Below are 14,752 nucleotides of genomic sequence, written 5' to 3' on the forward strand. Positions count from 1 at the left end.
GCCTTTTGATCAATGGCTTTCTCAGGATACAGGCCCAAGTTGGGGGATGTTGGATCCTTGGCTTAGCAGGACTTGATCATTCTGTTTCAGGCATTCGGAGACTGGCATGATACTGGCTGCTGCCAATGTATATTCCCACCGAGAGTTTAGGGCGATTTTTCCTCCCTCAGACACCATCCCATATTTATTGTTGCAGATGTGTGACATTGGCCATTGTGAGTGGTGGGATTTGATTTCCCATCATCTTTTCGATTGGCATTTCTGCAGCAATTAGGAATGCTGAACATCTTGTTTGGTGGGGGAGGTTTGGGTTTGTGTTTTTCTTTTTCTTTCCTTAAAGCATGTGAGGACAATTTAGCTTTGGGCATTGGCTTCCTGAAAGTTGGCTGTGTTTGGAGTTTATTTCTCTAGTGCCAGCCGTAGGCCGTTTCCTGAGGTCAGCTGTTATTGTCCCTTGTGGGTATCTTTCTTTGCAAATATTTCTTCCTAGTTTGAGGGTTGTTGTTCTCCTTCATTTAGGGTTTCCTTTGATACACAAATGTTTTATGGTTAATTAGGTCCCATTTTCTGCTTTGTGGTTTATTTTCCATTATTTTAAGAGGTGGATCCACAAAGAATTTGCTGCCTGTACTTTAAATCATGTCCTGTTTATATTTTTTCTCAATAATTTCATAGTATCTGTCTTTGCATTTAGGTACTTATACTATTTGGGGTTTATTTTGTATATAGTGTTAAGAAGGAGTTTTCTGATTTCATTCTCCTCATGGTTGAAGGAACTCTCACAGAGTTCTTCATAAAGACTGTTACAATTTCCATCCCAAGCATGGGTAGAGGAGTGTTCCTTTTATCTCCACACCCTCTCCAGCACTTATTGTTTGTACAGATTTTGACAGTTGTCATTCTGACTGGTGTGATGTGTTACCTTGGTGTAGTTTAGATTTGCTTCTCTCTAATGTTTAGCACGAACACTGGAGTGGGTTGCCATTTCCTTCTCCAGTGCATGAAAGTGAAAAGTGAAAGTGAAGTTTTTCAGTCATGTCTGACTCTTAGCGACCCCATGGACTGCAGCCTACCAGGCTCCTCCATCCATGGGATTTTCCAGGCAAGAGTACTGGAGTGGGGTGCCATTGCCTTCTCCAATGTTTAGCAATGTTGACATCATTTCGTTAAGATTTTTTTTAAAAGGGTGTAAGTTAAATTTATGTCTCAAAATTGGCTTCTTTAATGCCTGCCTTGTTTTGGATTCTTTTCCGATGATAAGCCCTAGGACCTTTCCTTAGGGCAGCTGTTTTTTATTACCATCTTGGAGCCTTATGAATACTGAATGCCCAGCAGCACAACTCTCCATAGTGTTCTTACAGAAAATTGCCACATGGTGGCAGCACTACATCATGCCACACTTTTTCCGCCCCCCCATAATTTCCTTATTTCCTATTGAAATAGAGTGGATTTCAGATATTGTGTATGTTTAAGGTGTACAAGAACTCTATTCAGTTATACATAGACATTTATCTATTCAGTCTAGCATTCTTTTCTGCATATGGGTGATTACAGTGTGTTCAATAAACTTCTCTATGCCATTCAGTAGGTACTTTTTATCAACTACTTGATGTATATTAATGTGTATTTGTTAATTCTAGTCTCTTAATTTATCCCAAATGTACCTGGATGTTGGGGGCTCTCCAGACAGTCCCCAACCAGGTCCTTTTAGGAGGCACACTGCCAGCTACCTACATGCTCCCAGCTTCCTCAGCCCCAGGACACTCCAGCCTTGGGAACCAAACCAGTCAGGCTCCAGGGATGTGACACCAGCCCAGCACAGTATGTCCTGAGGAGAAGAGAGTCAGAATGTCTTTTTTGTTCTGTTTTCGTCCCATCATTTCGTCCCATCATACCTGGAGTATACAGTGAATTATAATCTTCTGGGTGTTTTGTTTTTTCCTTTTTTTTCTACTACAACTTGTTTCATTTCTACATAGATGTATATATGATTTATTGGGGGTTTTTTCTGTATAGGTTATTACAGAGCATGCAGTAAGTTTCCTTGTGTTACACAGTGGGTCCTGGTCACTTATCAACAGAAGTGTGATACTCCATGCCCCACACCTTTGTATCTTGGTGACCTTCTGGAGGTTTCCTTTCTAAGTCGTCTCGGGCAATAGGCTCATTTGTATCCAACTTTAGTTTATACCTAGAAGTGATATCATAGTGTCAGGGGAGTGTAATCTCCTCAGTTCTGTCCCATCTCAACAAAAATTTGAAGCGATGGAAGTTAAAGCCCTCAACGTGGCACAGCTCTCAGACAGCCCGTGTTATAGCTCTTGGACAGATCAGTGTTACAGCTCTGTGTTACAGCTCACTTTTATGTAGAAAACAACAGGAAAATACATCCTCTAGGCGTGAGGGCATGCCGACCCAAAGACGCAAAAAGAGAGCGCCCTGGCCCTCTGGCTCCTCTTTTTATACGTCTTCTCCCCCCGGGCCTGCCCTATGTAAACTGGGCTAGCCAGGAGTGCTGTCTGCCCCACTCGAGGTCCTCATCCGGTCCTCGGGGCTTCCTTTGTTCTATTTTCGTGGGCTTTTCCCTTCCTTGTCTTTTAGCCACCGCCATTCTGGACTCCTGTCTCCTATTCTACCTACCTGACAATAGAACACTTGTCTGTCCTGGTCTCCCATACTTCACTTGGGATGATTCTGCTTTCTTTCCTGAAGCTGTACTTGGCATTATTTCTTACTTCTCATGGTTGGAAATATTGCATTGTGTACATGTGCCCCATCCTCTGTTTCCATTCATGTGCTTCTGTAATTAGCTTGCTTCCCTGTCTTGGTGGTTGTACCTCATGAGGTGAAAATCATAGGGTTACCTGTCTCTCCTAAAATTTTGGTTGTCATGACCCGGCTGCCTGGACCCCAGCCCAGTCCAGACATGAGACCCAAGCCTGCTCAGGCTCCAGGAATGGGAGAGCAGCCCAAGTCAGGGAGGCTGGAGGGAATAAAATAGCCATTACTTTTCTTTGCCTTTCTTTCCTTTAATCTCATGCCAATGCTCTTTTGAAATATAGCCAACTTGCAGTTTTGTGCGTCTCAGTGTACAGCCAACTGATTATGAAATATACATACAGCATATTTGTACTCTTTTTATTCTTTTGACATATACTATTGAACCAAGGTTGAGTAAAATTCTCTGTGCTGAACTTGTAGAGTACCTATTACAGCTACAGATTTCTTTGTATATTGGAGAAAAATATTTCTGTGAATATGTGCATGAAAGGAAGGCAGAGGAAAGAAGGAAGGAGTTAATCCTTGTGGATTATCTAAATCAGATATACCTTTGTGTTTGAATCTCAGAGTCTCTTTTCATGCTGTAATTTGCTTCCCCTGTATCTCTATTTTTCCTAGAAAGGACATCATCTGCTATTCACTGTTGTTGACTTTACTTAGCGTATGATCCTTGAAGGTCCATCCTTGTGGGAAAAATTGGCATGATTTTATAATTTCAGGGGTGGTTTTTTATGTCTGAGTAATAGCCCATTGTATATATGTACTACATTTCTTGAAGATTTAACCTGTCAATGGACTTCTTGGATCTGTACCTTGAGTATTGGAAGTAGCACTGCAGTGAAGGTTGGGGTACATATGTGTGTCATTTTGAATGATGTTTTTTCATAATATAGGCCAGGTGTGGGTATTAACATCTTAGGTTTAGCTCTCTTGAAGTTTTTTGTTCTGGCCTGCAGAGGCTGCCCCTTCAAGGGGCTGTTTCCAATGTCCATTCCCATAGAGCCTGTAGGGGTATTCCATCATCTCCCTGCTTTCTCCCCCCATTAACTGTTTGCAGACAGGATAGCCATTCTGTCAGATGGAATATGATTTCTTCTTGTCATTTTGATTGGCATTCCTCCCGTAATAATTAAGGATGCTGAGCATCTTGTCCTGTGGCCTTTTGAGTTTTGTTTTTTTCCTTAAAGGGTGTTGGGGAAAATTTACCTGTTGCAACTGGCTTCTTGAAAGTTGGTTGTTTCTGGAATTTATATCTGCCAAATCCACTGCAGGACCTTTCCTGAGGGCAGTTGTCATTAACAGCCCCCCAGGCCTTGTAAATTGGAGTGGAGATTCCAGTAAGCACCGGTGGTCAAGTTGCAGTTACAGGAAATGACCACAACTCTGGTTGAAGCAACCAGAGCCTTAGGAATAGTTGGCTTCCTGGGCTCTGAATTAGAGTGGAATGTGCCTGAGCAAACACCCAAGGGCTTAAATACCACTACTTCTTCCCCCCAAAGCTTTACTCCTCCCCTCCAGACTCATGCCTACCTGGGGCACCGCTCCCTGCTGAGGTGCCTAGGAGGCTGCACCCTCAGGAAGGAGTCCTCAGCTGGGGTCCTAGCACGAGGGCCCTGGATGCTTGGTGACTTTACCCTGGTCCTCGAGGCCAGAGGGTCGGGCCACCATTGTTGGGGTGCACTAGGGATTCTGGTCCCAGCCAGAGAAAACTCAACAGTACAGGTTTAAGAGAGGTCTCAATGCAGGGCATCCTGCCTGGCTGTGTCAGCCCCACCCTAGTCCAGCTCTGGGACTCAAGCCTACTCAGGTTCCACAGATCAGACAGCATCCCAAGTCAGGGAGGTTGGAGGAAATAAACTAGGTATTACTTTTCTTTCCTTTAATCACAAGCTGATGGTATATTGAAGCATAGTTGATTTGCAGTTTTGTGCTCGTCCTCAGTGTACAATGGACTGATTCAGTTATGACATATACATGTAGCATCTTTGTACTTAAAATTTTTTTGCCATAAAGGTTATCGAACAAGGTGGAGTAAATTTCTCAGTGCTGAAAATCAAATCCTTGTGGAGTATCTATTAGAGATACAGATATTTTGTACAAGAAATGAGGGAAAGAGATTGTCCTTTTAGATTATCTATTACAGCTACAGATTTCTATGTGTATGTTAGAGATAAAGATTTCTTTGTATATGTGCATGGAAGGAAAGAAGAAAGAAAAGAAGGAAGGAGGAAGACAGGAGATAACCCTTGTGAATTACCTAGTAAAGATTTCTGAAGGTATGGTAGAGACACAGATTTCAGTGCATATGTGGAAGGAAGAAAGAAAAGAGAGAACTCTTGTGGATTATGTATTACAGATACTGATTTCTGTCTATACATTAATACCAACCTCCTAATTCATATCTGGCCCATTCCTTTCATTTTTTTTTTTTCAAAAGCTTTGTGTTTGAAAGTTAGGGTCTCCTGTGTGGAAAATTACTTCCCCTGTATGTCTTCTTTTTTGTGGAGAAGAGGCATCATCTGTTATGTTTTTTTCTATGTTGCTGACTACACTACATATATGATCCTCTAACATCCATCCTTGTTTGGACCAGTGGCATAATTTCATGGCAGTTTTTCATGTCTGAGTAAAAGCCTAAGGTATATATGTACCACATTTCTTTAAGATTTAATTTTTCAATGGAATGTTTCTTTGGTCTTTGTCTTGGCTATTGGAAGTAGCATTGCAGTGAACGTTGGGGTACGTGTGTCATTTGAATGGTGGTTTTTTTGTAATATAGGCTCAAGTGTGGGTATTAAAATCCTAGACTTAGCTCTCGAAATTTTTCATTGTCGTCTGTGGAGGCTGACCTTTCTAGGGGCTGTTGCCAATATCCATTCCCATGGAGCATGTAGGAGGTTCCATTATCTCCCAGCTTTCTCCCCCATTTACTGTTTGCATACAGTCAGGGTAGCTATTCTGTCAGAGGGTATTTGATTACTTGTTGTTGTTTTGATTGGGATTCCTATGGTAGTCATTCCATAGGATGATTGAGTGTCTTGTCCTGGGGCCATTTGGGGTCTTTTATTTTACTTTTTTTTTTTTTTAAGGGTGTGAGAAAAATTTTATCTGTTCCAATTGAGTTCTTTACAGTCAGTTGTGTTTGGAATTTATTTCTACAATACTGGCGGCAGGACTTTTCCTGAGGCCCCACAAGTCTTGCGAGTTGGAGGTGCTAGAAAGCAAGCATGGTCAACATGTATTTACAGGAACTGTCCACAAGGAGGCAGCACTTATTCATGCTCAACTGTGATTCGACAAGCAACCAGAGCCTTGGGGAAAGTTGGCTTCCTGGGCTCTGAATTAGAGTGGAATGTGCTGAGCAACCAAGGGTTTAAATCTCACTATTTCTTCCCTCAAAGCTCTACCCGGCCCTCCAGACTCATGCCAACCTGGGGCACCGCTCCCTGCGGAGGGGCCTAGGAGTCTGCACACTTAGCAAGGAGGCTTCAGCTGGGGACGCCAGCACCAGGGGACCTGAATACTTGGTGACTTCACCTTGGTCCCCAGGCCTGATTGTCAAGCCACCATCTTTTGGGTGCACTCTGGATTCTAGTCACAGCCATGGAAAACCAGGCAAAACAGGTTTAAGAGGTGTCTCATGAAGGGCAATCTGCTGGCCCCAGTCCAGCCATGGGACTCAACACTACCCACATTCCACGGATCGGATACTATCCCAAATTATGAAGGTCAGTGGGTATAAACTGGGCTTTACTTTTCATTCTTGTTCTTTTCTTTACTCTCATGCCAATGCTATTTTGAAGTATAACTGATTTGCCTTTTTGTGCTTGTCCTCAGTGTCCAATGGACTGATTCAGTTATGACATATACATAGAGCATAATTGTACTTTTTTGGATTCTTTTGCCATAGAGGTTATTGAACAAGGTTGAGTAAAATTCTCTGTGCGGAACATCAGTTCCCTGTGGAATATCTATTAGAGATACAGATTGTTTTATACGTGTACAAGGAACCAAGGAAGGAAAGAGTCCTTGTGGATTATCCATTATAGCTACAGATTTCTATGTATATGTTAGAGATATACATATATTCCTGCATATATGTGTGTGGTAGGAAGGAAAGAGGCTGGACATAAACCTTGGAGATTACCTAATACAGATACATATTTCTGTGGGTATGTTAGAGATAGAGTTTAGTGCTTATGTAGAAGGAAAGAAGGAAGGAGATAATTTTTCCAGATTATCTATTACAACTACAGATTTCTGTCTATATGTTAGTACTGACCTCCTGATTCATCCCTGGCCCTTTCCTTTTTTTTTTTAAATTCTTTGTGTTTTAATCTCAGAGTCTCGTTTTATATTGTAAAATACTTCCTGTGGATCTTTTTTTAAAATTTTACCTAGAAGGGACATCATCTGCTATTTTCTTCCTCTGTTGCTGATTCTGCTTAGTTTATGATCCTCCTAGGTTCTTCCTCGCAGGAACCATTGGCATAATTTCATGGGGGTTTTTCGAGTCTGAGTAATAGCCCATTGTATATATGCATAATATTTCGTTAAGATTTAATCTGTCGATGGAACGTATCTTTGGTCTGTGTCTTGGTTATTGGAAGTAGCACTGCAGTGAATGTTGGGGTGCATGTATCATTTGAATGATGGATTTTCATAATATAGGCCCAGGTGTGGGTATTAAAATCCTAGGCTTAGCTGTCTTGAAATTTTTCATTGTTGCCTATGGAGGCTGTCCTTTCTAGAGCCTGTTGCCAATATCCATTCATTCCCATGGAGTGTGAAGTGGGATTCCATCATCTCTCAGCTCTCTCCCCCATTTTACTGTTCATACAGTTAGGATACCATTCTCTCAGATGGAATTTGATTGCTTGTTGTCATTTTAATTGGTATTCCTCCTGTAATAAATAGGGATGTTGGATATCTTGTCCCATGACCATTTGGTGTTTTTCCTTTTTTTTCCTTAAAGGGTATGAGGAAAATTTACCTGTCACAATTGGCTTCTTGAAAGTCAGTTGTGTTTGGAATTTATGTCTGCAATATCTACCGTAGGGCCTTTTCTGAAGCAGCTATCATTAACAGCCTCTTGCACCTTGTGAATTGGAGATGCCAGTAAGCACCTGTGGAAGTTGTAGTTATAGAAAATGTCCACAAGGTGGCAGTACTTCTTCATGCCCAACTCTAGTTCCATGTGCAAGCAGTCTTAGGGAAAGAAGGCTTCCTGGACAGTGAATTAAGAGTGGAATGAAAAAAAAAAAAAAAGAGTGGAATGTGCCTGAGCAAACACCCAAGGGCCTGTGTCTTACTACTACTTCACCCTGAAACTTCACCCCTCCCCTCCAGACTCATGCTTACCTGGGGCACTGCTCCCTGCTGAGGTAGGTGCCTAGGAGACTGAACTCTCAGGAAGGAGGCTTGAATTGGGGACCCCAGCACCAGCACCAATAGACCTGGAATCTAGATTACTTTTCCAGGGTTTGAGGCCAGATGGTCGACCATCCTTTTGTTGTACTGGTCCCAGTCAGAGCAAACCAGACAGTACTCAATTAAGGACACCCTGCCCAGCAATTTGACACTTCAAGGCAGTCACGGGTTCCAAGGCTGCTCAGACTCCAGGGATGGGGTAGCAGACCGTCAGGGAGGTGGAAGGAAATAAACTAGGCTTTGACTTCCTTTCCTTTTCTTTAATCTAATGCCAATGCTATATGGGAATATAGTTGATGTGTCATTTTTTGCTTGTCATCAGTATACAACCACCTGATTCTATTATGACATATGATTATATACAGCATATCTGTTCTTTTTTGGATTGTTTTGCCCTAGATGTTATTGCAGAGTTCCGAGCAAAGTTCCCTGTGCTGAACATCAGGTGTTTGTGGAGTATCTGTTAGATATGCAAATTTCTGTGTAAATGTGGAAAGAATGAAGGAAGGAGATAATCCTTGCAAACTGTCTATGAACAGATATAGATTTCTGTGTATATGTTAGAGATGCAGATTTTGTGTTTATGTGGGAGGGAGGAGCAAGGAAGGAGATACTCCTTATGGATTATCTATTGAAGATACTGGTTTATGTGCATATGAGGAAGGAAGGAAATAATCCTTGTGGATTTTCTATTACAGATACAGATTTCTTTGTGGAAGGAAGGAACGGACGAGGGAAGGTAGGAGAGATTGCTTATGGATTATCTATTAAAGATACATATTCCTGTGTATATGTTTGTCCTGAATTTCTAATTCATCCCTGGCCCTTCACTTTTTCTGTGGGGAGGGCACTTTCTGTTTGAGTGCTCAGAGTCTCTTTCTGGGTTGTAAATTAGTTCCTTTGTATCTCTTTTTTCATTTTGCATAGAAGGGAGATAGTGTACTATTGTCTTTCCTTGACTGGCTGACTTGGTTAGTGTAAGATTCTTCAAGGTCCATCGCTGTGGCAACCTGGGGCATAGTTTCATAATTTCAGTGGCAGTTTTTCATAGTCCATTTTATACATGTACTGCATCTTCTTTAAGCTTTAATCTGTCAGTGGACATTTTCTGGGTCTGTGTTTTGTTATTTTAAGTAGGGCTGCCGTGAATGTTGGGGTGCATGTGTCTTTTTGAATGGTGGTATTTTGTATATAAGCTCACATGAGGGTATGTCAGAGTCTAGGCTTAGATTTTCTGAAGATCTTTTTCTAGCAATGTGGAGGCTGTACTTTCTAGGGCTGTTGGCAATCTCCATTCCCACTGATTGTATTGGATAGGTTCCATCACTACCCAGCTCTCTCCCACATGTATTGTTGCAGACTTGTGAGGATGGCCATTCTGACGGGTTGGATTTGATTTCTTGTTGTCATTTTTTGATTGGCGTTTCTCCTGTAATATTAGGGATGCAGAGCATATTGTCCTGTGGCAGTTTGGGGTTTTTATTCTTAAGGGAATGAGGAAATTTTACCTTTTGCCATTGGCTTCTTGAAAGTTGGCTGTGCTTGCAATTTATTTCCGCAGTATTCACTGCAGAGCCTTTCCTGGGGGTGTGCGTGTCTGTGTGCTAAGTCGCTTCAATCTTGTACATCTTTGTGACCCTATGGACCATAGACCAGCAGTCTCCTCTGTCCATGGGATTCTCCAGGAAAGAATACTGGAGTGGGTTATCATGCCCTCCTCCAAGGGATCTTCCTGACCTAGGGATTGAACCAGCATCTTTTGTGTCTCCTGCATTGGCAGGCAGTTCTTTACCACTAGTGCCACCTGTGAAGCCCCAGTAGAATCATAAAAAGTCATTAACAACTCACCTAGTCATACAGAAAGAGGTCAAGCTGTATCACCAGGGCAACTGTTAAACCTCAAATGGAATGTTCACACTGAGGCCTGAGATGTGGGAAGGATCAATAGACAAGGTGGTCTCACCATGTGCCCCCTTGGCAGTGACTGTATTTGCTCAAGGAACAGCTTGTATTGGATGGTGGAACTTGGTCCCACCAAAACTAAGCCTTCCCTTTGAAAGGAGCAGTGCACATCTTTAAAACTGCTCAAAGATGCAAAACTGAGCCCATCACCTTGAGTAACATGATAATGCATGTACCTATCATTAGACTAGAAAGGAAATAAGTACATTAGACTAGAAAGGAAATAACTAAATATTTAATAAAGCCTCATCTGTAAAAAAAAAAAACTGTCAAGTTGAGATGTCAAACCTAATTTATTTTACATCTGAAAATTAAAGAATCATTCTATAATGCTCATTAATTATTTGAGAAATTCAAATCAAAACTTCAGTGAGGTACTACCTCAAAATGGTCAGAAAGCCATCACTTAAAAATCTCCAAATAACAAGTGTTGCAGAGGGTGTGGAGAAAAGGGAACCCTCCGACACTGTTGCTGGGAATGTAAATTGGTGCAGTCACTGTAGAGAACAGTATGGCGGTTCCTCAAAAAAACTAGAGTTACCATCAGATCAGATCAGATGCTCAGTCGTGTCCGACTCTTTGCAACCCCATGAATCGCAGCATGCCAGGCCTCCCTGTCCATCACCAACTCACGGAGTTCACTCAGACTCACGTCCATCGAGTCAGTGATGCCATCCAGCCATCTCATCCTCTGTCGTCCCCTTCTCCTCTTGCCCCCAATCCCTCCAAGCATCAGTCTTTTCCAATGAGTCAACTCTTCGCATGAGGTGGCCAAAGTACTGGAGTTTCAGCTTTAGCATCATTCCTTCCAAAGAAATCCCAGGGCTGATCTCCTTCAGAATGGACTGGTTTGAGAGTCCCTTGGACTGCAAGGAGATCCAGAGTCTTCTCCAACACCACAGTTCAAAAGCATCAATTCTTCAGCGCTCAGTCTTCTTCACAGTCTAACTCTCACATCCATACATGACCACAGGAAAAACCATAGCCTTGACTAGACGAACCTTTGTTGGCAAAGTAATGTCTCTGCTTTTGAATATGCTATCTAGGTTGGTCATAACTTTCCTTCCAAGGAGTAAGCGTCTTTTAATTTCATGGCTGCAGTCACCATCTGCAGTGATTTTGGAGCCCAGAAAAATAAAGTCTGACACTGTTTCCACTGTTTCCCCATCTATTTGCCATGAAGTGATGGGACCAGATGCCATGATCTTCATTTCCTGAATGTTGAGGTTTAAGCCAACTTTTTCACTCTCTACTTTCATCATCCAGCAATCCCACTTCTAGCCATACATCCAAAGCTATAATTTGAAAAGATACATGAAGTATGTGCATACGAGCTGCAGCTCTGACAAGAAACCTTACTCTCAAATCCTAGATATCAAATTTGTTTTCACATATTGTCTGCCATATTTAGTCTCTTGGTTCATACTCCATATAACCACATACTGTCATAATTAAATCCAGTTTTAATTTTAGCCTTATTTTTAGGATGTGGTTTCTCTCCAGCAGCATAGAAAGATTCCATTTTCTCCAGGACAGCACTTCTTCATGCCCAACTCTAGTTCCACCTGCAACCAGAACCTTAGGGGAGTCGGCTTCCTGGGTACTGTATACATGCGTGAGGGAGACGAAGCAGGCAGAGAAGAATCCTTGTGGATTAGCTAATAGAGATACATATTTCTGTGGGTATGTTAGAGATACTGGAGAAGGAAATGGCAACCTACTCCTGTAGTCTTTCCTGGGAAATCCCATGGGCAGAGGAGCCTGGTGGGCTACAGTCCATGGGATCACAAAGTGTCAGACATGACTAGCGACCAAACAGCAGCAAGCATGTTAGAGATACAGATTTTGGTGCATACATGAAAGGAAGGAAGGAGGTAATCTTTGTGGTTTATCTAATACAGGTACAGATTTCTGTGTATGGTTAGTAGCAACTTCCTAATTCACCCCTCATAGTTTCCTGTTATTTATTTTTGGCCGGGAGGAATCCTTTGTGTTAGAATTCAGACTCTCTTTTTGTGTTGTACATTACTTCCCCTGTACCTTTTCATTATTTTGCCTTGGAAGGACATCATCTGTCACTTCATCCATTGCTGGCTTCGCTTAGTGTATGATGCTCCAAAGTGCATCCTGTGGGGATCACTGGCCTGATTTCATAATTTCAGTGGCAGTCTTTCAAGTCTGAGTAATAGCCCGTTAATATACCACATTTCTTTAAGATTTCATCTGTGGATGAACCTATTCTCATGTCTCTCTTTTGGCATCTGGAGGTCCCACTACAGTGAACGTTGGGGTACATGAAGCATTCTCAGTGATGGTTTCTCGTAACAGAGGCCCAAGTGTGAATTTTAAATTCCTAGGCTTAGCTCTCTTGAAATTTTTAGTTCTGGCCTGCAGAGGCTATCTTTTTCTAGGGGCTGTTGCCAGTGTCCATTCCCATGGCACTTGTTGGGGGTTTCCATCATCTCCCTGCTCTCTCCACCATTTACTGCTTGCCAACAGTCAGGATGGTCGTTCTGTCAGATGGGATTTGATTTCCCTTCCTCCTGTCATAATTAGGGTTGCTGAGCATCTTGTCTTCTGGCTGATTGGATTTTTTTTTTCCTTAAAGGGTATGAGGAGAATTTACCTGTTGCCATTGGCTTGTTGAAAGTTGGCTGTTTTGGGAATTTATTTCTGCAAAACCTGCTGAAAGACCTTTCTTGAGGGCAGCCGTTGCTAGGGGCACCAGAGGTCTTGTGAATTCAAAGTGCAGATAGAACCGGAGTCACGTTGTAGTTAAAGGAAACGTCCACAGGCGGCAGCACTTCATGCCCAACTCCAGTTCCACCTGCAACCAGAACCTTAGGGGAGTAGGCTTCCTGGGCCATGAATTAGAGTGGAATATGACTGAGCAAACATCCAAAGGCTTATGCTTCACTGCTTCTTACCCATAAAGCTTTACTCCTCCCCTGAAGACTCATGCCTACCTGGGGCACCACTCTCTGGGGAGGTGCCTAGGAAGCTGCACCCTCAGGAAAGAGGCTTCAGCTGGCGTCCCCAGTGCCCAGACCCTGGATACTTGGTGACTTTACCCTGTATCCTCAAGGCCAGAGGGTCAGGCCACCATTGTTGGGGTACACTAGGGATTCTGGTCCCGGCCAGAAACAGACAGACAGTACAGGTTTAAGAGGCGTCTCTATGAAGGGCACCCTGCCAGGCCATCTCGACCCCACCACAGGCCAGCCCTGGGACTCAAGTTTCCTAATGGTTCAGGGATGGGATAAGACCCCAAGTCTCAGAGGTCAGAGGGAATAAAGAAGGCATTACTCTTTCTTTCCTTTTCCTTAGTCTCATGCTGATGCTGTGTTGAAGTCTAGTCGATTTGCAGTTTTGTGCTTGTCCTCTGTGTACAATGAACTGATTCAATTATGACAGATATTCAGCATATGTGTAGTTTTTTATTTTTGTCCATGGAGTTTATTGAACAAGGCCCAGTAAAGTTCTCTATTCTGATCATCAGGTCCCTGTGGACTATTAGAGATACAGATTGTTTGTACATGTGCAAGGAAGGAAGGGCAGAGATAAGCCTTGTGGGTTAGCTCATACAGTAGCAGATTTCTGGATATATGTTGGATATACAGATTTCAGTGCCTGTGTGAAAGGAAGGAAGAATGGAGAAAGGATGGGAGGAGGAAAAAATCCTTGTGAATTATCTATTACAGACACAGATTTCCATGGATACATTAGTACTGACCTCCTAATCCACCCCTGGCTCTTTCCCCTTTTATTCCCCCCTCTTTGGAATTCTGGGTTTGTGTTTGCATCTCAGAGTGTCTATGTTGTAAACGACTTCCTCTGTCTTTTTTTCAATTTCTCCTTCCACGACATCTGCTATTTTCTTCCCTTGTTGCTAATTTCTCTTAGAATACTTTCCACCAAGGTCCATCCCTGTGGCGACTGTTGGCCTAATTTCATAATTTCAGTGTTGGTTTTTCAAGTCCATTTTAAATAATAATATATATTATAATAATAGAAAAATAGCCCATTTTATATATGTACTACATTTAAGATTTTATCTGTGATTGGCCCTTATCTTGGGCAATTGGAGGTACCACTGCAGTGAATGCTGGGGTGCATTTTTCATTTTGAATCATGGTTTTTTGTAATATAGGCCCAGGTGTGGGTATTAGAACTCTAGGTTTAGCTGTCTGGAAATTTTTTCTTCTTGCCTGTGGAGGCTGTCCCTTCAAGGGGTTGTTGCCCATGTCTGTTCCCAGGGAACATGAAAACGGGTTCCTTCATTTTGTTGCAGGGAGAAAGCCAATTCTGACTCCACGCTGTAAACTTTTTTACTTTTTTTACTTTTTTACTTTACTTTTTTTAGCACCCCTTCTGAAGGCTTTTCATTTCCTTTTGCAAGACTGAAGACCCTCTCACTTTACTTCCCCACTTCATCTCCCTCTCCTTCTGCCTTTTGACTTTACTCCTTGCTTCTTTCTCTCTGATCTATAAAACAATCTGGCATTTAATTTGAGGCACTAGCCTGCCATCCTTTCCATCTTCTGGCTCCCCAATTAAAGTCCCTTCCTTGCCTCAACAG

The 14,752-nt window shown here is 42.4% G+C and overlaps 1 protein-coding gene and 1 long non-coding RNA gene across 8 annotated transcripts in view; one reads left to right on the plus strand and one right to left on the minus strand.

The window, feature by feature from the left end:
• LOC147349507 (uncharacterized) overlaps positions 1 to 14,752 on the plus strand; it is a 69,207-nt gene that overhangs the window by 54,201 nt on the left and 254 nt on the right. The window contains exon 6 of the long non-coding RNA XR_015149893.1: positions 8,910 to 8,950. This is a non-coding gene — a long non-coding RNA (uncharacterized LOC147349507). The remainder of the gene's footprint in view (positions 1 to 8,909; positions 8,951 to 14,752) is intronic.
• The window catches only part of LOC147349509 (uncharacterized), a 71,038-nt gene continuing 66,733 nt past the window's right edge, over positions 10,448 to 14,752 (minus strand). For all 7 annotated transcript variants that reach the window (XM_086364171.1, XM_086364163.1, XM_086364158.1 and 4 more), the window contains one exon: positions 10,448 to 13,000. In XM_086364171.1, the coding sequence (XP_086220297.1) occupies positions 12,979 to 13,000 (22 nt within the window). In that variant the 3' untranslated portion in view covers positions 10,448 to 12,978. The remainder of the gene's footprint in view (positions 13,001 to 14,752) is intronic.

Source organism: Bos grunniens, chromosome 21, assembly GCF_055505025.1.
Source record: "Bos grunniens cultivar Pamir isolate PY7600 chromosome 21, Bosgru_T2T1.0, whole genome shotgun sequence".
NCBI lineage: Eukaryota > Metazoa > Chordata > Mammalia > Artiodactyla > Bovidae > Bos > Bos grunniens.